Source organism: Anabrus simplex, chromosome 8 (assembly GCF_040414725.1).
Source record: "Anabrus simplex isolate iqAnaSimp1 chromosome 8, ASM4041472v1, whole genome shotgun sequence".
In the NCBI taxonomy this organism is placed as follows: domain Eukaryota; kingdom Metazoa; phylum Arthropoda; class Insecta; order Orthoptera; family Tettigoniidae; genus Anabrus; species Anabrus simplex.
Window position 1 is genome coordinate 225547783 of NC_090272.1, and position 24636 is coordinate 225572418.

General features: G+C 37.1%; 1 protein-coding gene across 1 annotated transcript in view; it reads left to right on the forward strand.

Annotated features, from left to right (window-relative positions):
* Positions 1-24636, forward strand: part of LOC136879384 (polycystin-1-like protein 2) — a 421935-nt gene that overhangs the window by 22546 nt on the left and 374753 nt on the right. The window contains exon 4 of the mRNA XM_068229099.1: positions 7670-7917. Coding sequence (XP_068085200.1) covers positions 7670-7917 — 248 coding nt within the window. The remainder of the gene's footprint in view (positions 1-7669; positions 7918-24636) is intronic.

Consider the following 24636-nt stretch of genomic DNA (forward strand, 5'->3'; position numbering starts at 1 on the left):
GCCACAGCACAAGTTGCAAAATAGAGGACCGTGGCGACATTTAATAAATTCACAGAGGCTTGCAGACTGAATGCTGAAAGGCATAACGGTCTATAATGATGATGTATATATATATATGTATGTAAAAGAACACCTGCAGGAATAAATTCCAGCACCTCGGCTTCTCCAAAAACCCTAAAAGTAGTTAGTGCGACGTAAAGCCAGTAACATTAATTCATTATGATTCCAATGTTCCATGTTGAAATTCTGATAATCTGGTGTGACTACTATCCTCTCACATGACAGCACAGTGGAGCTTTCAGCTTGTCAACTACAGGCCAGTGATTGTATTTCATAAAAATTCACTGCCTCACATGTCCAGTGAGTTAGTCCTTGCCCATTTCGCATGGTCTCCGGGCAATGAAATCGTGTGTTGTTTCTGGGGATGCCTTAGCATTTACACTTGGTGAATGAGACTGATCCATAATAGATTTGGCAAGATTTTTAGGCCGGCTGTTTGCCCAACACCAACCTCACTCCTTCAATCGGGCTTGGGAACCAGCAACATCAGTTACTGAGCTTACTCAGTATACTTGAGTGATTTTTGAAATTCAAGCTATTACTACTACAAAAGTTTTCATTCTGTACCCTCATAGAGGGTAACGCCTTAGTGCAGAAGAATGGAAAATCATGGAAAATCATGGAAAACTATTCTCAGAACACCCAACGGTGGGGACCAGCCCTTCTCCATCTCCAAAATACAGAGGTGTAGAGCCGTGGCTACTGCTTCTGAATACAGAGGTGTACAGCTGTGGCCACTGCTTCCAAATACAGAAGTGTAGAGCCGTAGCCACTGCTTCCAAATACAGAGGTGTAGAGCCATGGTAGAGTCATGGCCGCTGCTCCTCTGCTCGGTTGTTCGGTCAGAGTGCAGACCGTGGACCTCGCACGGCCACTTGTAGGCCAAATATCAGCATTAGTGTTCTGCCCTACGGCAGTTCTTCACATGACAGATCTTCATGCAGTCCTGTCACCTGACCCTCTTCGTTTTCTCATAATTGTCAACTATCTGGTATCTTCTGTGTCTTCTTCTTCTTCTTCTTCTTCTTCTTCCATAGCATCCATCAGTAAACAATCTCTTCTCATCCAGTGTCATAGTCAATTGTATTAACTCCTTCTGATTACCTTTAATATTTCTCTCTTTCCCCCCCCCCAGTCTTCTCATCACCTCCTCATTTCTCACTTTCTCTACCCATTTTATCCCCTCCATCCTCCTCCAAATCCACATCTTGAATGCTTCCAGTCTTCTTTCTTCCTCTTTCCTCAGTGTCCATGTCTCAGCTCTATATAAAGCACTTCACTATTTTCTTCCTCAGGTCCCACAGAGAAGCCTCCTCTTCTAGTAATGCCTCCTTTGCAATTGTGATACGAGTTTTACCTCCTGTTTGCTTCTCATGTCCTCCGTTATTATGCTTCCCATATATTTGAAAGCACTTACATTTTCCTGTCCTAACTTTACAGTTGTGTTTACTTTTCTTGCTCTTTTCACCCTACATTTTCTTATTCTTACTGATTCTCATTCCGTATTCCTCACAGGTTTATTTAAATCTTTTATCATTCCAAGTATAAATCTTTCACACTGTGTATTCCGGACTGAATGGTCACCCTCGCTGGAGGACGGATGATTTATTTCTTTAATAATTTCTCTTTCATCAGCAAATTGGAATACATTCTGTCCTCCTACCACCACCCTGCACTCCTCTTTTTCCTTCCATAATTTCTGAAAAACATGATCCAAATGCATGTTAAACAGTACTGGGGGGAGACAACAGCCTTGCCTTACTCCCCTTCCAATTGTGCTTTCTTTTGTTATCTCATTCCTAATGTGCTTTTGTATTTTCTGTTGTAGATATAGATTCTTAATCAGCCTTCTTTTCCTCCAGGTTAGGTCTCATTTATTATAAAAATAATCATTTTTCTGAGGGTGCACAAAAATATAGTTTCAATATTTCTTCACAACTAATAATCTTTATTTCCTACAATTTTCTTTGTATTGAAGCTAAAGTTTTGAATATTTTTATCAAGATTTTCCAGTGTCAAGTATTCTGAAAATTTTAAAATATAACAAGTACTCTTCTGTGTTAAACTTAATGAAATGGAATAGTGTGTATCTTTGTTAACACAGATAGACAATGTATTTCAAGCATCTTACCCTAGAATGTGATGACCATCTCTTCACGCGACAGCACAGTGGAGTCTTCAGCTTTGCAACTACTGGCCAGTGGTTGTATTTTGTGGAAATTCACTGCCTCTGGAACCTTCACAGTCATGTAAGACTAGTGTCAACTCCACAATGGCTAAATTCTAATGTAAAAGAAATGTATAAAAGACCTTCAGAAACATGAAATCCTGGTCTGTAAAGGCTAGTGGTTTTGGTGTAATTATTATTAACTTTATTGGCAACATTGGACCACGTGAGTCTTCCATGTACACTTTTTCTTTGAAGGTTGTACTGTTTGATTCTTCTTATATGCCCAGTACTTCTTCATTTGTTCTGATCGCAGTGTTCTTAATTCATCTGAAATCTCTACAGGCCTTCTGTGCATTATCCCAGCTGAAAATTTGTGATTCTTAAGAAGGGCGGTAATTTTATTCTTGTTCTCTGCATCTGCATTTTCGAGTCCAACTGTTTTGAGATCCTCTTGAATTTATTTGATACAATGCCCTTTCCCAGATTTCTCATTACTAGTTGTCATAAAATCCTGTTTTCTGGTAATTGTAAGATGTGAAAGAAAGAGATTGGGTTCTTCTTCATCGTGCTGGTAACTGGGTCAATCTCTCAATAGACAGTTTCCTAGGGGATGATTCTCCAGACTCCTTCAACCTGGTACTTTTTATTTATACAATAATTCTTCTTTCAATTTTGAGGAGCTGATCAGTTCTTCTTTCATTTTTAATTTGTCATATCAAATCAGTCAATACTGATCTGCATTTAGGGCAGTCGCCCAGGTGGCAGATTCCCTATCTGTTGCTTTCCTAGCCTTTTCCGAAATGATTTCAAACAAATTGGAAATTTATTGAACATCTCCCTTGGTAAGTTATTCCAATCCCTAACTCCCCTTCCTATAAATGAATATTTGCCCCCGTTTGTCCTCTTGAATTCCAACTTTACCTTCATATTGTGATCTTTCCTACTTTTATAGACGCCATTCAAACCTATCCGTCTACTAATGTCATTCCACGCCATCTCTCCGCTGACAGCTCGGAACATACCACTTAGTTGAGCAGCTCTTCTTCTTTCTCTCAATTCTTCCCAACCCAAAATTTGCAACATTTTTGTAACGCTACTCTTTTGTCGGAAATCACCCAGAACAAATCGAGCTGCTTTTCTATGGATTTTTTCCAGTTCTTGAATCAGGTAATCCTGGTGAGGGTCCCATACACTGGAACCATACTCTAGTTGGGGTCTTACCAGAGACTTATATGCACTCTCCTTTACATCCTTACTACAACCCCTAAACACCCTCATAACCATGTGCAGAGATCTGTACCCTTTATTTACAATCCCATTTATGTGATTACCCCAGTGAAGATCTTTCCTTATATTAACACCTAGATACTTACAATGATCCCCAAAAGGAACTTTCACCCCATCAACGCAGTAATTAAAACTGAGAGGACTTTTCCTGTTTGTGAAACTCACAACCTGACTTTTAGCCCCGTTTATCAACATACCATTGCCTACTGTCCATCTCACAATATTTTCGAGGTCACGTTGCAGTTGCTTACAATCTTGTAACTTATTTATCACTCTATAGAGAATAATATCATCCGCAAAAAGCCTTACCTCCGATTCCACTCCTTTACTAATATCATTTATATATATAAGAAAACATAAAGGTCCGATAACACTGCCCTGAGGAACTCCCCTCTCAACTATTACAGGGTCAGACAAAGCTTCACCTACTCTAATTCTCTGAGATCTATTTTCTAGAAATATAGCAACCCATTCAGTCACTCTTTTGTCTAGTCCAATTGCACTCATTTTTGCCAGTAGTCTCCCATGATCCACCCTATCAAATGCTTTAGACATGTCAATCGCGATACAGTCCATTTGACCTCCAGAATCCAAGATATCTGCTATATCTTGCTGGAATCCTACAAGTTGAGCTTCAGTGGAATAACCTTTCCTAAAACCGAATTGCCTTCTATCGAACCAGTTATTAATTTCACAAACATGTCTAATATAATCAGAAAGAATGCCTTCCCAAAGCTTACATACAATGCATGTCAAACTTACTGGCCTGTAATTTTCAGCTTTATGTCTATCACCCTTTCCTTTATACACAGGGGCTACTATAGCAACAAGGTGTTTGGAACAAGGTCTTGCAAGAGTAAGTGGTTTGGGGCAAAGTTACAGTTTTGTAGCGTTGGATCTTAGTGTTTATTGACAAGCATATTTTGTTATAAGTTGACCAGGTTAGAAATTATGCTTTTTTCATTTTGTTGTTCTATTTATCCATGTTGCTTTCTCGCTTGTTGGGTGCATCATGATTTCTCTAAATTATTTAAATTGTAGGATTATGTTAACTTTTTGATAATTTATGATGACTTTGTTTATGTTAAGGGGTTTCATTGGCAAGATCTCAGTTTTCTCAAAGGGTATTTGTAATCCTATTTTTAATGCAATTTTCTGGAGACTGGTGATCTGAGCATGGACTTTTTCCATGTCAAGGGCTAAGAGAGGTAAATTATCTGCAAACCATAGGCAGTTTGTCCTTTTTGCTCCTCTTTTGATTTTAGGTAGGTTTTCTTTTTGCAAAATTTTTATGATGTAACCTAGAGCCACATTGAAAAGCAATGGGGATAATCTATCACCTTGTCTGAAGCCTGCTGTATTTATTGTAAAACCATTTGACATTTCTCCCCTGAACTTTACTTTTGAAATTGTTTTGGTTAAAGTTAGTTGAATAAAATTTGTTAATTTAGGACAAAGGCCATATGATTTTAGGATTTTTTAAAGAGTGTGTCTGTGTGTACTATCATACTGCACATTTAAACAGATCAAAAAGGAAATTGAAGCAATAATTGATTCCACATGTACCATATTTACCTGCATAATTTTCTCTCTTGATGATTTTCCCACTTGTACTTTTGAAATGGAAATTTTGGGAAAATTAAAATGTGTATACATTTCCTGCTATTATTATGTAAAATTTTCCCTCATTATTGTGTTTTCTATTTAATTTTTGCAAAATGTATGGTAGTGAGTACTGAGACCATCATCTTGTTGGTTTGAATGAGGTGCCATTCTGAAGCTAAATGTCATGTGTAAAAGCAACCCTGTTAATTTACTGTCAGGATGCTTGAAATTGGCATGCACAATCACAGCCATAACTGAGCGCAAAACAATCCAAAAGTGCAATAAGTTGCAATTAAGCCCTTGCAGCATATTTAGACTCCATATTTGTGTATTCTGAGGATTTATTTACTGTATTTATCTATCGTATGGCTAAATATTACAATTAGCCATGTTATAAATACTGCACTAAGATATCTAAATTGGTGACATATTTTATGATATCATAAGTTGCCATCAGGAAGTCTGTCAAGTCCCCATTTTAGGACCTGGTCTTCAAGTCCTGTCTGCCTATCAGCTCCACAGTCACATTTTAGAAATTGTAATTTATCCCACTAATAATAATAATAATTTTGTGTGGCTATTTCTAGCCGGGTGCAGCCCTTGTAAGTCAGACCCTCCGATGAGTGTGGGCAGCATCTGCCATGTGTAGGTAACTGCGTGTTATTGTGGTGGAGGATAGTGTTGAGTGCCGTGTGTGAGTTGCAGGGATGCTGGGAACAGCACAAACACCCAGTCCCCAAGCCAGGGGAATTAACCATTTAAAGTTAAAATCCCTGGCCCAGCCAGGAATCGAACCCAGGACCCTCTGGACCAAAAGCCAGCACATTAACAATTTAGCCATGGAGCCAGACATTTATCCCACTTATGGAGAGCATCTGTGCACTGTCATGGCTGGTTGTATTCTGTTTAAGGCAGACGAAATTCTGCGATGCTGTTCCTCATGATGCAGGGTAGAGTTTGACAGCTTGGAGGGCAGTTTTCTTGCTTGCTTTTCTTCCAGGAACTAACAAGATTGAAGTTTGTCATTGTTAATTCCCTACCAGTAGTCAGTGGTAGATGCCTAGGGAGTCTTTCATTTTCACGCCCTTCATGGCCCTTATCTTCCTTTGGCCGATACCTTCATTTTTCGAAGTGTCGGACCCCTTCCATATTTCTCTCTGATTAGTGTTATATAGAGGATGGTTGCCTAGTTGTACTTCCTCTTAAAACAATAATCACCACCACCACCACCACCACCACCACCTTAGTCTATCATGTTGTTAAAATGTTTTGTGTCATAGGAACAAATTACTAGATGATAAAAGTTCCATTGAGTTTTGATTCGCAAGATAAAAAATCAGAGTGAAGATCAGTGTTCTATAAGTGGAAATGTCATCTTGAATTAGGTTAATGTCATCTCAAATTTATGGATGCTTGAGTGCGTATGTATCTGGTTGAACAGGTGGAATTTCCCAATCTGCTGGTTGTGTAGCCGGATAAACCGTGTGGCCCATATATTCGGGGTATGTGAAATATTCCAAAAAGGAAAAGGTGACATGTGCAAATTCTAAGGTAAATGAGGTCTTCACACCATCTGAGTACTTATTTCTGTGCCCCGTCTCTCTCTCTCTCTCTCTCTCTCTCTCTCTCTTTGTCCGGCCAGCTTGTGTGTGGTCCTGAGTGGGACTGCTGCTTCCTGTTGATTGTGTGCTAGGAGCAGCATGTTCCAGAGCAAAGGTGAGGAAGAGACGACTATAGGGGAGTGGAAGAATTAGAAGCTTTAGAATTGTTTGTATTCTGAAAAAAAGTTTTTATGATTTCCTCAAAAAGAATATTATAAGTTTCAGAGATTTCATTTTGATTGTTATTAGGGTTACTTCTTTGGTAGATGTTAATGAAAATATATTCATGTATGTTAAGGAGAGCACCTTTATTAATTATTTTTAGGATGGAAAGATCTTGTTCATTGTCGGAAAATGAGTGATTATAGTCGGTCAGAGTCAATCATGGCTGAGAATCTGCCATATATTTTGGCATTAACATGCTCTAAGTAATGAATAGAGAAACCGCATCCTATCTCAAACTCACGAATCTACAAATTGACTTGCACTCACTGCCTGGCTATGGGGTCTCATTTCACATGAGACCATTGTTTCAACAAAATGAGAATTACAAACATTTCACATGGGAACATTGTTTCAAGAAAAAGAGAATCACAAACAAGATGGGTGACATGGAATATGACTGTATCTGGAAGAGGAATGACAACAGTGATCAATCATCGCAGATAACTCCTGACCAAAGTGTCAATGGGGAATAAATTACCTGTAAGTCTTTTTCTCTAAAATGAATCATTTGTTGATAGGACGCAGATCCTAATTTTCATTCTATAGTTTATAATTTTTTCTTTCAGTTTCCTTCTTCAGGCTCCTAATTTTCAGTGGATCTGTACACATAGTGAACAAGCAACCTGGTGATGCACCGATTGTCTTTGTGATTAATATTCATTTGTATCTCATTCCTCTATTGGATCTTCCATTAAAGTTGTAATTTGTTTTTTTGTCACAGATGTTTATTGAACTGCGGCAAATTCTTCAAGCCAAATCCTCGGGATGTTGTGTCAATGAAAGTAGTGTGCAGTGAGAATTGCCAAGGAGAATCTCAGGAGAAGTTCTATGAATGGGACATTGAAAGCTCCAAATCTAATGAGAAAATAGATTGGGACAGGGATACTCAGATGGGGCGGTACACCTATAGGTTGATAGTCCGAGAAAATGTTTTATCTGCAGGGACTACGTATGAATTCAAAGTGACTGGTGAGTTCACATTCTTCATGTGAGAATTAATATGTAAAAATTATAATTTTTGAAAGGGTATAAGTAAAAATACTAATAACTAGCTGTTCCTATGGTTCTGCCTGTGTTGAACACAGAATAAGATTTGTGCACAATTGATAACAGTGTATAACAATAAAGGAGAGTCCTGTCACATTTCATCTCTCCTCTTGACTGCTGTATCAATACACTACCTTCTCCAGAGCCTGTACTTCTACCAGATTAAACAGTGTATTCTCTTTTGATGGTCCATGATACTGCCTCTGTTTTGCATTTCCTTTCATCAAAAGAGTGATTGAATGGGTGGATACATTTCTAGAAAATAGAATTCAGAGAATCACAATAGGTTAAACATTCAAATCAAATCAAAATCACTTTATTTGCAAATGGGGTGTCTATCTCAGTGGCAAATGGTACATTAAAATACATTATTGTTAAGCACTAAATTTTAAATTAACAAGAGAAGAAGACATTTTTCCTAGAATACAATATTATACAATTTACACTAACAATTTTTTTCTATCAAACACACAGCTCATCCTTAATAAATTTATATGTTTACAAAATTCTACTTATAATATCTCCTGTACTTACAAACCTAGTCAACTCATATACAGTATGTGGAATTATTTCAAATAAAACTGTACAACTGGTGGTAAAAGATTAAAATTTACATTGCAATTATTTATTTATTTATTTATTTATTTATTTATTTATTTATTTATTTATTTATTTATTTATTTATTTATATGACTCTGGCTGAGCCACCATCAAATAGCGCCACCTACACACTACGGTTTCTTTGCCCATTCTGACACATCACGATTGTAATCTCCATGTCTATTGTTTTCACTGCATCCATCTTGTGATTTACGTATGTAATAAATAGTGTCATTCTAAATAAACCATGCTGATCTTATTACTTACCGAAACATCGTGCCTTTTCAACAATTTATTTATTTATTTATTTATTTATTTATTTATTTATTTATTTATTTATTTATTTATTTATTTATTTATTTATTTATTTATTTGCTTGCTTGCTTGCTTGCTTGCTTGCTTGGTTGCTTGCTTGCTTGTCCAATCTCCATAGGCCAAGCGATTAGTTTATTCATACACATTCTTTTATTTACAATAACCTGCACTGATCAAATGCCCTCTAACATTTCATTTATTTTCTCTATTGCTGTTTATTCTCTTCTTGAACATCTGTACAGATTTTTGGAAAAGGATCAAACACTACCCCTGGTAAACTGTTCCACTCCTTCACACCCTTCCCAATGAATTAAAATTTGCCCCAATCGCTTCTGCTAAAATTCCTTCTAATTTTATACTTGTGGTCAGTCCTGCTGGTGTAATTATTTTCCAACTGAAGCCTCTCACATTGTGATCCTTTAGTGAATAAGAGGGGGCTTCCAGAAGCCAGTATTACTGGAGCTTTATGTTTCCTTAAGAAACTAATTTGCTGACAATGTTAACAACTTTCCACAAGAACAGGTTCCCAAACTAACAAAGTAATAATTTACATAGAAAAATATTTATGAGTGACTTGAGCCCAGTAGTGAGTGCTTATGATTAGTTCTTTTTGGATGCTCACTTTCCTTCCCAATACCTCTTTAGCCCTGTTATTAGTTTTTCCTTTCTTTCCTGTGAAAGAGGTTTGCAAGATTTAACAACGTATGGTAAAGGAGACCATAAATTTACAAAATTTGGGACAGTCTGCAACATCAGTATCAGAAATCCCAGCAGAACCTAAGAAAAAAAAAACCTACCTTTTTTTACTTCATTGAGCCACATACTTCCTGTCTTGTAGCTTTAATATCAAAGTACATCAGAGGGATATGTGATGATAAAAATTGGTTCATGAGGAGCCAGTATGGATTTAGAAAGAAATTTTCTTGTGAGGCACAACTGGTGGGATTTCAGCAGGACATATCAGATCAATTGGATTCAGGAGGCCAGTTAAATTGCATAGCCATAGATCTTTCCAAAGCCTTTGATAGAGTGGAACATGGAATATTATTAAAGAAATTGGAGGGAATAGGACTGGACGTAAGGGTTAGACGTTGGATAAGAACATTTCTAAATTCAAGGGTTCAGAAAGTCAAAGTAGGAAATAACGTATCGCAGGAAGAGAAAGTTTGGAAGGGAATTGCACAGGGTAGTATAATCGGTCCGTTACTTTTCTTAATATACACAAATGATTTAGGGAATAATATAACATCAAAAATAAGGTTGTATGCAGATGACATAATTGTTTATAGGGAAATAAATACCATTGAGGATTGTTCAGAATTACAAAGGGACCTTGAGAGTATCCAACAATGGGTTGAAGAGAATAATATGAAGGTTAATGGAGGCAAATCAACTGTTAAAACATTTACAAACAGGAGTTTTAAAACTGAATTTGAATATACTTTGGATGGGGTAGTTATCCCAAAAGATGGCAAGTGCAAATACTTAGGTGTAAAATTTGAAAGTAATTTGCACTGGAAGGGTCATGTGGATGACATTGTTGGGAAAGCATACAGATCATTACATGTCATAATAAGGCTACTTAAAGGATGCAACAAAGAATTAAAAGAGAAAAGTTACCTAAGTATGGTTCGTCCATTATTGGAATATGCAAACAGTGTTTGGGATCCTCACCAAGAATACCTAATAAAAGAAATAGACAGTGTGCAGAGGAAAGCAGCAAGGTTTGTAACAGGGGATTTCAGGAGAAAGAGTAGTGTATCAGAAATGTTAAAGGAACTAGGGTGGGAAACTTTAAGTAAGAGAAGGGAGAAAACTAGACTTATAGGGTTATATAGAGCCTATACAGGAGAAGCAGCATGGGGAGAAATCCGTGAGAGGCTTCAGTTGGAAAATAATTATATCGGCAGGACTGACCACAAATGTAAAATTAGAAGAAATTTTAGTAGAAGCAATTGGGGTAAATTTTCATTCATTGGGAAGAGTGTAAAGGAGTGGAACAGTTTACCAGGGGTAGTGTTTGATCCTTTTCCAAAATCTGTACAGATATTCAAGAAGAGAATAAACAGCAACGGAGAAAATAAATGATATGTTAGAGGGCATTTGACCAGTGCAGGTTAATGTTAATAAAAAATGTGTGTGAATAAATTAATTCCATCCCCTAGTCTAAGGAGTTTGGACAGCCAAAGTAGGGGACTGCCTGTAGGGGTGAAGTACAGTGGGGACTTCGAGGGACCTGGCACCGCTATGGTAGCTGTGAAGGCCCTTCAGGAACTCTGAAAAGTGGTGGCAAAAGGGGCTCTGTTTAAGACGCAGCAGGTCGTTATGCTACTTAGGTTCCAGAATGGGTAAAGGAAAAAAGAAAAAAGTAAATAAATGCAATGTAAATTTTAATCTTATACCAGTTGTACAGTATCATTTGAAGTAATACCACATAAAGTATATCAGTTGACTATATTTGTACGTAGTACAGGAGATATTATTAGTAGAATTTTGTAAACAATATAAATTTACTAAGGATGAGCTGTGTGTTTAATAGAAAACATTGTTAGCATAAATTGTATAATATTGTATTATAGGAAAATTTTGTTCCCTTGTTAATTTAATATTTAGTGCTTGACAATAGTGTATTTTAGTGTACCATTTGCCACCGAGGTAGGCACCTCATTTGCAAATAAAGAGATTTTGATTTGATTGATTTGAGTGAGAAGATCTTCATAAGCCTGCCATTGTCCATTCTCAAAAGGTGCCTGTAAAACTTTTAAAGGACAAAAAATGGTATGTGTATATCATGAAGTCAAGCCTGTCCATATAAATTAGATCAGAGTATGTTCATAGATCCTCAAATTGCAGCAATGACAATTTTATTGGCAATTTTCATAGGCAGCTGAAACTCTTACCAGAATTTTATAAGGAAGTCTGGGATTGTCCCATGTGCTCCCACCATTAACCCGATCACTTTTATATTGTCAGGTTGATACTTCTGCTTGTAGAAAGATGTTTGGTTTTTTTTTTTTGTGTTTTCAAGATATACTGTGTTTCCTTCAGGTGCCCTGTATGGTGGGTGAATTGCACAGTGGGATATATAATGAATCCTTCCTTGTTATTTCTGTAGACTATCATGTGTCACCTTGTGCTGCCCTTCAAAGATATACCATGAACATCTTCATGCACATTAAGGTTTTTCTTTTGGAACTCTTCTGCAATCAAAATTCTTATTTTATGGTGACATGAGTTCGTCAGTAGTTCACCATAGAGACATGAACTAAGATGTGCCAGTTTTATTTCTCCCTGATGCATTTGCAACAGAGTTTAACATGCTCGGTTCTGTCTGGAATAGTCTCTACAGCAGAAACATGAGATTTCAAGTAACGAGCTTTAACAGCTCCATTAACACATATATATTGACTTGAAATCAAATTGAAAATATTTAAGAATACACTCAAATATTCTATTTAAGGATCCGGCTGTTCAATACACGTTGTTACCTTAAACTATTATATATTTCCTAGTACATTATTCCACACCTCAACACTTGTGAGTTCACATTTTTTGTTGGGCCCAACAACAGAGGAAACACTCTTGAATTAAGGACCCATGGCCCTACCTGGCCGGGATTCGAACCCGAGGCGTCCGGGTAAGAGGCAGGCACACTACCCCTACACCACGGGGCCAGCCAAACATTAATCACCTTATTAAAATTTTCCTCTGCAATTTCAATGCACAACTGGGACAAGAAAGATAATACCGAGATATCATTGGTAAATGGGCAGCACATAAGCAGACAAACAAAAATGGTCAAAGATTCATTGAAAATTATAGAAACCACAACCTTCTCTTCAAAGTCAACATGCTTTAAAAGGAAACCTCAACAAATTAAAACCCTGGAAACATCATGACTTCGGAAAAGGCGAATGACAGCTAGATTATATCTGCATGGACAAATATTACATATAATAAATAAATAAATGTTACAGTGTCGAATTCCTAAGGGAAGTAGACTCAGGGCCAGACCAGTACATTGTAAAGATCAAAATAAAATTAACTCCAATGGTAAAGGAAAATACCTCCAACTAAGAATAGGAAAAAATTCAATCCGACTACATTAGTAAAAAATATGGTGTACTAAAAGAAATCAGGGGAAGGATCTATCAACACCAAATCACTAGAAGAATTTACCACCAAATTAAAATGTATAGCAGAAGAGTTAGCTCCAGTGAATCCCAGGAAGAAAGAAGAATTGTGGAATGAAGAATGCAACCAGGCAATAGAGAGAAGACATCAAGATTGGATAAACCATCAAGCCCAAAAGTCAGAAGAATCAAATTTAGAAGTAATAATACAAAGGAAGTCAATCCATAAAATCATCAAACAAAATGTTAACATCTTAAAACACCCTAGAAAGGATAGAAGAGAGTTTCCAGTAAAACCAATCATGAGGTTATTACAAAAAGTTTGGCAGATATCTTTCAAAATATGAACCCTGAACGTTAACGCTGAGGGATGAATCAGGAAAGTTAGCCCTTAGTAACCAAGAAATGCAGAGATTCTCACAGAGACATACAACGAACTTCTATATTGCAATGACCCACTGGAAGTATTTCGAGTAAACACCATCATACCCATTTTAATCACCTTTGATCTAATACAACCTCCAACCAATAACAAAGTAGAACTCGCAACTAAAGAACTAAAAAGTTACAAGATATATGGTGAAGACCTAGTCTTTGCAGAAATCTGGAAAAATGCCGTAAAACCTGAGATAATAAATCTCCAGAAACATATAGTAGAAGTGTGGATCACGGAGAAAGTTCCCAAGAATGGGACCATAGGAATAATCCATCCATTATTTTAAAAAGGAGATAAAACCAACCCAGATAATTACAGATTAATAACCCTGCTTTTCTCTTGTATAATTTGCAACAGGATCAAAAACACTCTGGAACCACAACTTGAAAAATACCAATGAGGATTTTGCCCATACAGAAACTGCCCAGACCAAATTCTCAGCCTGAAACAAATAATGGAATATTAGAAGTGCAGAAATAAACAGCTCCATATCTCATCATAGATTTCAGAAAAAGCATATGATAGTATCCATAGACCCACACTTTTTAAAACCCTGAAATCTTACACTCTTTATCCCAAGTTAATAAAAATCATCAAAATAACTTTAAGCAATACAAATTTTGAGGTAAAGTTCAGGGGAGAAATGTCATAATAAAACAGGCCTCAGACAAGGCGACAGATTATCTTCACTGCTTTTCAAAATGGCTCTCAATTACATAATTAAACTTTGGCAAAAGGAAAACCCACTTATCAATCAATCACTACTCATCTGCATTTAGGTCAGATGCCCAGGTGGCAGATTCCCTATCTGTTGTTTTCCTAGCCTTTTAATGATTTCAAAGAAATTGGAAATTTATTGAACATCTCCCTTGGTAAGTTATTCCAGTGCCTAACTCCCCTTCCTATAAACAAATATTTGCCCCAGTTTGTTCTCTTGAATTCCAACTTAATTTTCATATTGTGATCTTTCCTACTTTCAAAGACACCACTCAAACCTATTAGTCTGCTAATGTCTTCCATGCCACCTCTCAATTGACAGCTCGGAACATACCACTTATAATACCAATATAGTTGGTCAGTTATTGGAAATTATGAATTTTCCAACTAACTCATTCCTGGTTGCCAGTGTTTCACCCCAGTATGCTAAGTTGGGCTCATCAGTTGGTAAATGCCACACCTACAAAGACGCATGGCTAATGCATAGCGTGGAGGCCACTGCATAGGCTACTTGGAGCCACTGGCAGTGCCAATGCATTATGAGAGATTTTGTCTTATTCCCAAAGCGGCCTGGCCATCAGATGATATAGATGTTGATTCCCATAGGGATCACTTAGTCGAGCAGCTCATCTCCTTCCTCTCAAGTCTTCCCTGCCCAAGTTTTGCAACATTTTTGTAACGCTACTCTTTTGTTGGAAATCACCCAGAACAAATCAAAATGATATCTTTGGATTTTTTCCAGTTCTTGAATCAAGTAATCCTGGTGAGGGTCCCATAGACTGGAACCATACTCTATTTGGGGTCTTACCAGAGATATATATATGCCCTCTCTTTTACATCCTTACTACAACCTCTAAATACCCTCATAACCATGTGCAGAGATCTGTACCCTTTATTTACAATCCCATTTATGTGATCACCCCAATGAAGATCTTTCCTTATATTAACACCCAGATACTTACAATGATCCCCAAAAGGAACTTTCACCCCACCAATGCAGCAATTAAAACTCAGAGGACTTCTCTTATTTGTGAAACTCACAACCTGACTTTTAACCCTGTTTATCAACTTACCATTGCCTACTGTCCATCTCACAACATTATCGAGGTCATTTTGCAGTTTCTCACAATCTTGTAACTTATTTATTACTCTATACAGAATAACATCATCCGCAAAAAGCCTCGTCTCTGATTCTACTTCTTTACTCATATCATCTCTCTCTCTCTCTCTATATATATATATATATATATATATATATATATATATATATATAAAATAACTTGTCCTGACTGACTGACTGATTCATCATCGCTGAGCCAAAACTACTGGACATAAAAAAATTAAATTTTGCGGATACATACATATTACAATGTAGGTGCTCACTAAGGGAGGATTTTTGGATATTCTGGCGCTAAGGGGGTGAAAAGGGGGGGTGTATTTTTAAAATGAGGATATCTATATCTCAAACATAAAAGTTTACAGACGTAAAAATTTGTAGTTGGAATCTCCTTTAAAAATAAAGAAACACATATTTTTTGTTTTTAGAAAATCCCATTAAGTCGGGTGAAAAATGGGGGAAAATTGGTTGAATACCTTTTATGAGGAGACTTATATCTGAAAAACTGAAGATGTTACAGACATGAAAATTGGTATTTGGAATCTCCTTTGAAAATAAACACGTATTTGTGTCTTTGGATAATCCGATCAATAGGGGGTGAACTGGAGTGACAAACAGGGTGAATTTTTAAAAAGACTGTATCTGTAAATTATCTCAGACAGGTAATATATTACAGATTTGAAAACTGGTATTTGGAATTTCCTATAAAAGTAAAGAAACATAATTTTTTTTTGGAAAATCCACTTGAGGGAAACTGAAAAAGGGGGTGAATTTTTAAAATTAGCATATCTACAGTATATCTCAAAAACTTAAACATGTTGCAGATGTGAAAATTGGTATTCTGAATCTCCTTTAAAAATAAGGAAATATGTATTCTTTTGTTTTTGGAAAAACCCTTAGCGGGGCGTGTTAAAGAATTGAAAAGTTAGTTGAATTATTTGTATGAATATATATAAATAATCTAAAGATGTTACAAATGTGAAAACTGGTATTTGGAATTTCCTTGGAAAATAAAGAAATGCGCATTTTTATGGGTGGTGTGAAACCAACTTAACAGTGAGTGAAAAAGGAGTTGAATTATTTTCATGAGGATACTTATATCTCAAAAACTGAAGATGTTAGAGGCATGAACATTTGTATTTGGGATCTTCTTTCAAAGTAAAGAAACACACGCTTTTGAGAAGGGGGGAATCAGTTTAACGGGCTGGGGTGAAAAAGGATTTGAATTCTTTTTTCTTTTTCGCTTTACATCACACCGGCACAGATAGGTCTTATGGCGACGATGGGACAGAAAAGGCCTAGGAGTGGGGAGGAAGCAGCCATGGCCTTAATTAAGGTACAGCCCCAGCATTTGCCTTGTGTGAAAATGGGAAACCACGGAAAAACATCTTCAGGGCTGCCGACAGTGTGGTTCGAACCCACTATCTCCCTGATGCAAGCTCACAGATGCGCGATCCTACCTGCACGGTCAACTCGCCTGGTTGAATTCTTTTTATGTGGATACTTATATCTCATAAACTGAAGATGTTAGAGGCATGAACATTTGTATTTGGAATCTTCTTTCAAAGTAAAGAAACATGTGTTCTTTTGTCTTCGAAAAATCCACATAATGTGGGTGAATGAATTGAAAAATGAATTGAATTCGTTGTAAGAGGATACTTATATCTCAAAAACTAGAGATGTTAAAGACGTTAAAATTGGTATTTGGAATCTCCTTTAAAAATAAAGAAACATGCGCTTTTGGGAAGGGGGCAATCAGCTTAAAGGGTAGGAATGGGGGAGAGGGTAAAAAGGTGTTGAATTACGTTTATGAGGATACTTATATCTCAAGAAATGAAGATGTTACAGACATGAAAATTAGTATTGGGAATCTCCTTTAAAAATAAAGAAACACGCATTTGGTTTTTTTTTTTGGAAAATCGGCGTAAGAGGTGTGGGGTTGGAAATAAGTAAATAAGGAGTTGAAATAATGAGCATACTTTATCTTAAAAACTGAAGCTGTTGCAGACGTGAAAGTTGGTATTTTGAATTTCCTTTCAAAATGAAGAAACACATATTTTTTGTTTTTGGAAAGTCGACCTAAGGCGGGAGAGAGGTAGAAAGAAGTGAAGAAAAAGTTGAATTATTTTTATGAGTATACATTTATCTCAAAGACATACAGACATGAAAACTGGTATTTGGAATCTCCTTTAAAAATAATGAAACATGTATTTTATTGTTTTCGGAAAATACAATTAAGGGGCTGAAATTAATTGGAAAAGCGGGTAAATTTTTAAAATGAGTACCTTTATATCTACATTATATGTCAAAAACTTAACATGTTAGACACAAGAAATTTGGTATTTGGAAAGCCCTTTAAAAATAGAGGAGCATGTACCTTTTTGTTTTCGGACAGGGCACTTAACAGGGGGTGAAAAGAAATGAAAAATAGTTGAATTATTTTTTATTAGGTTACTTATATCTTCAAAACTGAAGATGTTACAGACGTGAACATTGGTATTTGGAACTCCTTTAAAAATAAAGAAACATGTATTTATTTTTTCGACTTGAGAGAAGACTGTTTCTCACATGTACTGTTCTATGTCACATGGACGTCTTAGCCTCAAAAGGTAATACCACAAACATAGTTTGCAAAGAATTTCTGGGATAAATGAAACTCAATTTTTGGGTGCGATTTTATACTTTAGGAATTTTCAGATAATGTCTTAGTACAATGCCAAGGAATGATTACTTTGATCAAATGACGAAATCCACATGAGTGAAGCCGTAGGTAATTGCCAGTTTGTATATATAAGAAAACATATAGGTCCAAATTTGCCTTCAGGAATTCCCCTCTTAATTATTACAGGTTCTGATAAAGCTTCGCCTACTCTAATTCTCTGAGTTCTGTTTTCTAGAAATATAGCTACCCATTCAGTCACCTATCAAATGCCTTAGATAGGTCAATCACAATATACTCCAATTGACCTCCTGAATCCAAGATATCTGCTATATCTTGCTGGAATCCTACAAGTTGAGCTGCACTGGAATAACCTTTCCTAAACCCAAACTGCCTTCTATCGAACCAGTTATTAATTTTGCAAACATTTCTAATATAACTTAATCAGAAAGAATGCTTTTTGAAAGCTTACATGCAATGCATGTCAAACTGATTGGCCTGTAATTTTCAGCTTTATGTCTATCATCCTTCCCTTTACACATAGGGCTACTATAGAAACTCTCCATTCATTTGTTATAGCTTCTTGATGCAAACAATAATCAAATAAGTACTTCAGATATGGTACTATATCCCAACCCATTGTCTTTAGTATATCCCCAGAAATCTTTTCAATTCCAGCTGCTTTTCTAGTTTTCAACTTTTGTATTTTATTGTAAATGTCGTTATCATAGGTAAATTTTAATACTTCTTTAGTATTAGTCACTTCCTCTATCTGGACATTATCCTTGTAACCAGCAATCTTTACATACTGCTGACTGAATACTTCTGCCTTTTGAAGATCCTTGCATACACACTCCCCTTGTTCATTAATTATTCCTGGAATGTCCTTCTTGGAACATGTTTCTGCCTTAAAGTACCTTCCAAATCATTGTTGGTGTCCATCAAGGATCAGCCCTGTCCCCATTGCTCTTCATACTCTGCATGAACGCCATCATAAATACCATCCAGATGAGGCATCTGTGGATGATGTTATATGCTGATGATGTCATGCTAGTTAACAAGACATGTAAGGACCTCATACAGCAAGTACAAAAGTGGAAGATGCATCTCGAAGAATTTGGGATGAAATTAAGTCTGAAGAAGACGGAGTGCATGGAATGAGTGACCAAACAGATGGCATGATCACTGTGTGCGGGGTTCACTTAACCCTCTTGGAGCCAGGAGCCGATCTGGTTGGCCGCTTACCACCAGCTCGAAGAGGCCAGAGCTCCGCCTCCACTCTACTACTGTAACATGCCAGGCCGTTTTCAGTGGAAATACATGTATTTTAAAATTTGCGTATATCTACCGGTGTATACCAAATATTGGCATGACATTTTCTACATATTGACTACATAGAATAAACAACTGATTTAGAGTGATATAAAGAGTCAAAAAAATTTCATTGTTGATTTATAGTTGTCGACATCGTTTATTTTTAGTAAGAGAAAAACATTTTCGCACTTTCTCTCTCAATATCTACTTTGTAAAAAGAATATATGTAATTATATATAATATATTCCTATATTTCTATAGAATAACCAATTTGAACGAGAAAAATAAAAACATAAAAAGTAAAAATCAAACATATATCACTAGTAAAAACAAGACAGTTTTACCCATAAAATTCATGCATATGTATAGATGTATGGCAAATACTGACAAGATATTTTCTACGTACAGACAACATAGTATAAAAATAATTCTGAATTATTAAAAAATTAAAAAATAATAGTTGATATTATAGTTCTTGTTTTCAGCAAAATCATTTTCTCATTTTCAGTTCTAGTATATATTTGAAAAAGAACTTTACAATACGACAGAATATACGTAATTAAGAAATCTATGGCGCTAAAGCCCTGATTTGCTTGGCCCACCAAGCGACCGCTGATCGGTACGGAGACCTGCAGTTTACGAGGTGAGGCATGGTCAGTGAGACGAATCCTCTCGGTCATTATTCTTGGTTTTCTAGACAGGGGTCGGCCTCTTATTCTCAGATATCTCCTCAATTGCAATCACTTAGGGTCACTTTGAGTGAACCTTGAACCAACCGTCAGGACCAGGCGAAAATTCTTGACCTGGGCGGGAATCGAACACATGACCTCCGGGTGAGAGGCAGGCACACTACACTTGGCCCGCGGGGACCGGCATTTACGTAAAGATAGAGGACTATATGTGACTATAAGGTTTAGCAGAGAGAAAGTGAAAAGTCAATTGAAGTATGATATGTGCGGAGAATCAGAGAATCAGGGCATGTTTAGGTCCAAGAATTTCATTGAAGGAGACAGGAGGTTGAGGAATATTGGTGGGTTCATAGGGAAAAATTTCCACAAAATGTTCTCCAGAGACATCATCATCTTCATTATTACTAGTTTCATCTAGCACCATATTCAGAGTAGCTTTAGTGCCATTAGAAACAATTAAATGTCTCTTCGTTAGCTGTGGTGATTCCGCAAGCGTGTACGGTATAATTTCGTCGCTACTCTCTGAACTAAATTCATTATTGCTATCCGATATATCATCCGCGTGAACTTTGTTTGTTCCAAATATTGCATTAATTTATTGTCATCAATACCTGCTGAAAAAATATTACGTGAACACCTTGCCATTTTGCTGTCACAAATCCACTCACTGCAAGGAGCAATCTCGTACTGACCGGTTAGCGGTATTTGTAAACACAGGAAACGACTCTTGAAAGCTATAACACCCTCTTAGAACTGCCAAAGCAAGGTGAGGCACACAATAACGTGTAGCCCCTTTACTACAGGTTGTAACAAACGTATGCACGTCACTATAGGTTGCCTCAAAATTATGTATATCACAGAATTTTAAGCTGACCAATGTAATCGGCTCTGGCAACTTCCGAATGGATATTTAAAGGCCGACCTGATTGGCTTTGGCAATTTAAAGGGTGGGTGCTCACACTACCGCCTAGCACCAAGAGAGTTAATAAAGTGACCCAATTCAGATACCTAGTGTCATGCATCACCTCGGACTGCAGTATGTCAAGACAAGAATGAAATGTTGCCAAGTTAATGGAATCCTGTACGATAAAAAAAAATTATTGCATCTAAAATCTAGGGGCTGTCACAGCGGAAAGCCATGTAGCCCATTATGGAGCTGAATAGTGGCCTACAACATCAAAGCATGAAAAGCCACTTCCTGCTATGGAAATGAAGACACTGCAATAGTCCAATGGCTTGACTCGACTAGACCATACTAGGAACGATGATGTGAGAAGAAATTCAAGGTTACCCCAGTCACAGAGAAAAATGTGTGAATCATGCTTACAATGTTATGAGCATGTACTCCATAACAGTGAAACGTCAGTTGCAAAGACTTTCCTTCAACTGAACGTGGAGGGTAGCTGACCTTGTGGGCAACCTCAAGAACGCTGGCTGGACTGGGTGAGAGATAACATGCGTCTCACAAAACTCAGCTCTGGGGAGCTGTGGTTAGACAGATTGACTGAAGTGGGGGAAACATTGCAAGAAGGCAGACCCTGCACAAATAAGAAAATGAGAAGATGTTGATGAAAGTCATACTATCAAAAATGTTCTCTTATAGCTTGTAGAGAAATAATTAGAAGATAATGGAAAGGAAATCTCAGGAAATCATTTTAAGACTCTGTACAGAGGAGCTTGTTTGCTACTTGACCAAACAAACTCTTTCCAATTGCCAGAAAATGAACATAAAACATGCAAAATTTTTATTTTCAATTTCAGTTACAGCTGCCTTGGAAATTTGTAGTAGATATTTCAGATGTGTGGAAACACCGGTGGAGAGAACACACTTCTCTGAACATAAGTTTTTGTGCCTCATTGTCTTTAATAAATATAAATACTTCGTGAATTAAAGCCACGTGTGGGGGGAAAAATAGCTGACTTTCATTGACTTTTATTAGGGCAAAGCGTACGATGATCTGCTGCTGACAGTAAGCAAAGGAATCCGTCATGGAATGTCTATTGATCGCGCATTGGATGAGTTATGAACTGGTTCTATATGAATCTCATTTACTTCCCCCTTCTAACTTGACCAGGAGATCATTGCACTTTTCTGTGGTGGTTTGGAGGAAAATTATAGATTTACCACTTTGTGCCGACAATTTGTTTAGTGTGTTGTGGTAGTGGTACATTATGCCGGTATTCTTGAAGTACAGGTTTCAGTGTATTTGACAAATTAAAACCATCTTTCAGTTATTTGGGCACAGCTCTATCTCTATGAACATATTTATCTTTTACAGCATGATGGCGTGCTAGTTAAAGAATTATCCATGTTAAGAGTTTTTCATGCATCTACACCAGGGCCTCTCAAACGCCCAAACTCTCACGCGTGCAGAGCGAGGTGCATAGGCTCTGTGCACTGTGCATCGGTACGCTTCGCCTCAACTCGGCTTGACTCGGATGGTGTAGTGTGCTGAGAGCGACGAAGCGTTTGCGTTTGGTGGTAGACGACGTGTTTATCAGTGAAATAGATAAGCGCACGACAACAACATAATAATGGAGCAACCTGTTTCGAAGAAAGCAAAGACTTCCGAAAGTCCATTTCAATCGAACTGGGAACTTTCGTTTGTTTTTTTTTTTTTTTTTTTTTTTTTGTCTGTCGTGACGATAACTCCAAATGCTTAATCTGTGGGACAATAGGGACGATAATTACGTGCGTAAGAAAATCGTCTGCTGAAAGACACTACAACAGACTACATTCGGAAAATTATTGTGAAATCATAGGAAACGTCAGAGAGAAAGAATTAAGGAAGTTGAAAAATCTTGAAGAAGAGCATTCTATATCCACAAATGAGGTTTGTTCCAGTACTGTAGCATTTTCATTGTGGTTACGGGTTCTGCATTTTTTAAAATTATGTTTACATTCCTCTCAAACATGTATGTGTATTTCTAATTCACTTTTTTTAATTTTTTTAATAACACTGGTAACCTTGTCCCATACAACTGAGCGTCTCCGCTCACCACACGTAAACATTTCGCAGTGGGGGAGAAACAGCAGTGAAGGTGAGGAACGCGGAGACAGGTGTGAGGAGAGAGGAGTGGAGGGGTCTGCACTCTGGTCAACCAAGCGAAGTCGTCTTTGCACCGTGCACAGTGCATGCACCACGCGCATGCACCCTGAGAGGCCCTGATCTACACTATGAGAACTTGAACCAAATGTTTTAGTGAAAATCATATTTAATAATGAATGACCACTTCAAGGCTCAGTGTAATTTTTAAAACTGAACATACCAAATTACAGTTATCGTGCAAGGAAAATGCAACTTTAATACAGGTACTGATCAATTTCTGTGTGTAACAGTATACACCAGACTGCAGAAAGGCTGGTGTATGAAGGTATTTTTAAATCCCATTCGTGAATCTTTCGCTCACTCCATCTGCACCACATTCTTATCAAAGTAGCTTATACTTAGCAAGTTTTTTTTTGGCTCACCTGACATATTCGATGAGGATATCTTTACATCATACTTATGTGTTCCATACAGATAATTAGTTCAAACCTTTTAGCAATGTTGAAATAATAACTTAGTATTTACTTCTGAGGAAGTAAAGTAAACAACATAGATTTGATAAAATGTCAAGAATTTTTAGTTGTCTCTTTCATCTAACGCAAACATAAGAAAATATAATCTTCATTATTTTGATATGGCTACCATGTTTACTTGCATGATCCATGCACATATAAAAAAATTATATAATAACCCAGTGAGTTGGCTGTGTGGTTTGGCTCACATAGTTGTGAGCTTGCATTTGGGAGATATTGAGATGTACCTTAATTAAAGCCACAGTCCTAGCTCTGTCCTATCCCATCGTCTGTGTCACTGCGAGATGAAACAAATAGCAAAAACAAACTTTTTAACCCTGGAGAGGGTGTGTCAGGGTCTTTTAGACCAGGTTCAGAGATAAAGTAGTTCTTAACACAGCGGGCCGGTAGCTTCCATCCCCTTAATACTTGCATTGGACTCGTCTACTATCAGTGTGTGTAAACAATTCACCCCTCATGCTCCTCAGTTTCAGCCTGAGTGCATTGTTTGACGGACCCAGTCTAAAACTGCTGGTGCACCCCATGACATATGCGTGTTTAAGAGTTCAGTTTTATTTTTTCAGTTAATACTGTAAGAATGTGTCAGTTTTGTTTTATTTTCATGTAAAAATAGTGCCTTTGTATATTCTGAAGTCCAATACATCATGAATAGAAATAGGGAAAGAGAAATCGAAAGACATTTAGAAAGACCGTTACTCTTTCACGCACAAGCAACCGTTAGCCAATGACTTTGTTTTTTTTACTATCTTGGACATTTCCGGAACTCATTCATGTATTATCATTTACAATTGTTTGAAAGGTAACTTTGACACTTAGAGGTGTAAATATTTGACAGAACTAAGCCAACAGTTATGCGTGTGATATTTGTAAAAATGCAGTGCTATTCATACTCTCCTTGTGGGGCTGAAAAGGGACATTCGCAAAATATTAGGATTGCCTGAAGAAGAGCAGCACTCTGCAGCTCTACACGAACTGGAAGGACTTGGAAGATGCACCTACTGCAAGTGGCAAAAAAAAACAACAGAAAAACCAAGACTAGATGCCATATATGCCAGCAACATACCTGCAAAGAGCACTC